A 2,769-nucleotide genomic window follows, 5' to 3' on the forward strand; every position below is an offset into this window, starting at 1 on the left:
CATGTGCCAGTTCCTCACCTGCCAAACAGGGAAAATAATCTCAGAGACAGGAAAGAGCAGGTTAGAGGCAATCTTCTCTGTTCCCCACAGCCCCAGAAGGGGCTCATGACATTGTGATCTCTGCTAGTATTTGACCAGTTCTTACAGACTTCCAGAAACAGTGATGTCACATCCACCCCAACAACCTTGATTACTAAGAAAGTTTGCCTTGATAGGTCACTTTGTTCTCTCCTTTCTCCCTTCTCATTTCTTGTCACCAACAAGTGAACCTTCTGACTCTTATTTGATGTCCCAATCATTCCAATCTGGCACTAAATAGTCTCCTGTTTCAGTTTGTGCATGCAAAAAAAAGAAGGTCAAGGTAGTTTTAAATGATTTTAATGCTATTTATTTAATAGTATTCCTGCACTGGCTTTTCCATTCATGATAAAATGTGTAAAAATTATTTCAAATAAATTGTCTTCTTTCAACAGTTCACCAAAAGCATAGTTTCAAATGCAGGATTTGTGAAATATCCACAGAGTTACATATGCACCTCCTGTGCCCTGCTGCTTGTAGTCAGGCTGTGTTACAGGGCTTCTGAAAAACTTACAGGTAGGACACATTGCTCAGCCTACAGAAATTATTAGTAATGTGCAGGAGAAATACTGATGTCCTGCAAATATGCACATATTTTCCTCCCATCAGGTTACAAAGTCATGACAGAATTGGATCATGTGTCGTGGTGCAAACTGAGGTCTCTGGTTCACACTCCTCGTGATGAAGCTTACTTCATGTGGTGATCTTCAATCATCACTGCAGAGACAGCAGACAAGTTCTGTTCTGGGATACAGAATTCCAAACAAAGGACCAAACTGGCAGGAAGTTCCCAGTTACATGCACAGCACAGGGTAGCAGCAGAGATGGCAGTTACTACTCCTACCATAGCAGCACGGTGAGTTCCCAGGTGGGCTGCGAGGTTGCACAAGAGTCAGTACACAACAGGGGAGTGTCAGGATCAACACTTCTTGAAATGTATTAGTTTTTGGAAAGCCTGTTTAAATTCCTCATTAAAGGCTGTGTAAATGACTGGATTGATCAACGAGTTTAAGTAACCTAACCACGTGAAAAAGTCCAGTAGGATGGGATGGAACCAGCAAGCATCTTGGCAGATGGGTAGGACCAGGGACATGACAAAGAAAGGCAACCAGCAGAAAATGAAAGCTCCCAGAATGATGCCTAAAGTTTTGGTGGCTTTCCTTTCTCTTGCAGCAGAAATTCTTTTCCTTTCCAGGACACTGTCTGCAAGTTTTATTTTAACGTGATTGATGAATATTGGGGATCCCCCTGAGTGGGAATGCCCTTCATGAAGGCTGGCATTAATGGAGCAGAGGGAAGATCCAGCAGAGCCAGTTATTAGCTGTGCAGTGGTGAAACGTTTCCCATACAGTGAGGGTGGCTTCAGAATCCTGGATCGAGCTGCTACATAAATTCTACCATACAATATCAGGAGGAGCACAGTTGGGATGTAGAAAGCTCCACAAGTGGAATAAATGGTGTAGAAAATTTGATCTGTGTTCACAGTACACTTTGCAATTTCCTCATGAGCTTTCACTTGCCTCCAGAAGAATGGTGGCACAGAAATGCTAACAGAGATCATCCAGACCACAGCAATCATCAGCGCTGCTCGGCCAGCAGTCCGGCGCTTGGCGTATTCCAAAGCATCTGTGATAGCCCAGTATCTGTCCAGAGCAATAACACAGAGGTGGAGGATGGAGGCTGTGCAGCACGTGATGTCTGATGATAACCAGATATCACACAACACTTGGCCAAAGGCCCAAGTGTGGGTGACGGTGTAAGCGATGCTGATGGGCATTACCAGGACAGACACTAGGAGATCAGTCACTGCCAAAGAGCCAATGAGGTAATTTGCAGGTGTGTGTAGCTTTCTAGTCAGAAAAATTGTAATAACAACAAAAACATTTGCAAGGATTGTTGCCAGAGTTATAACAGACAGAAGGACCGACAGGGAAATCTTCAGCCCTAACAGAGTGCTTTCATCCAAAGCCAGTGGTGGGTCAGTGAAATTTAATGACTTATTTGCTAAGCTCTGGAGAGAGAACTCTCCTGAATGGTTGTACTGAGTCATCCTCTGCTCTGGTTTCACTCCTCGCTTTCCAGTGCAAGCTTTCTGGGGTGATAAAGGTTCTCACTGCTTTCCTGAAATGGAACTTTTCATACTAGAGTCCAATACTGAAAAAATATTAACTTTTTGGAAACTTCAGCTTACACAGTCCATGAGGTACTCCCCTAAGCTGGATTTTCCATCACATCACACCAATGACATCACTGTTAAAGCAAACGTTAACATCATCATCCAGGTGTGTTTCTGGGGTATGGCAATGCGAGTGGTACTGCAAGTGCTGAGATTTTAAGTGGTTTTCATCCTGATCTTGCAGGTGACCAAATATTTTTTAATTATCTTTTATTCACACCTCCTTTCTGAATTAATCTTCTGCAAAGCTGCATACAGCAATACTGAGGAGAAGAAACATATGGGCATATAATTGATGCCCCTGTTCTTGGGACAAAGCTATCCCCAAGAGTATCTTCCCTTCTTCTCTAATAGCTGAATGTCATGATTTGTATTTATAAGGGACACTTTATTAGTAGAGTACCCAAGATATAAACCAATACTCTTTGGATTCCTTCAGAAAACATCATTTCTCCAGATTTGTAAATCAAGCCCTCTCCTTGAAACACATGTTTTTGAGCTCTGTTTTCATTTGT

The 2,769-nt window shown here is 42.7% G+C and overlaps 1 protein-coding gene across 1 annotated transcript; it reads right to left on the reverse strand.

The window, feature by feature from the left end:
* Positions 1–997: 997 nt before the first annotated feature.
* Positions 998–2,128, reverse strand: HTR1D (5-hydroxytryptamine receptor 1D; the record flags this gene model as incomplete). Its single annotated transcript, XM_084274384.1, has 1 exon — positions 998–2,128. The coding sequence occupies one exon, from the start codon at positions 2,126–2,128 to the stop codon at positions 998–1,000; it is 1,131 nt and encodes a 376-aa protein (XP_084130510.1).
* Between the last annotated feature and the right edge of the window lie 641 nt (positions 2,129–2,769).

This window comes from Gallinula chloropus (assembly GCF_964237585.1).
Source record: "Gallinula chloropus genome assembly, chromosome: 22".
Taxonomy (NCBI): Eukaryota; Metazoa; Chordata; class Aves; order Gruiformes; family Rallidae; genus Gallinula; species Gallinula chloropus.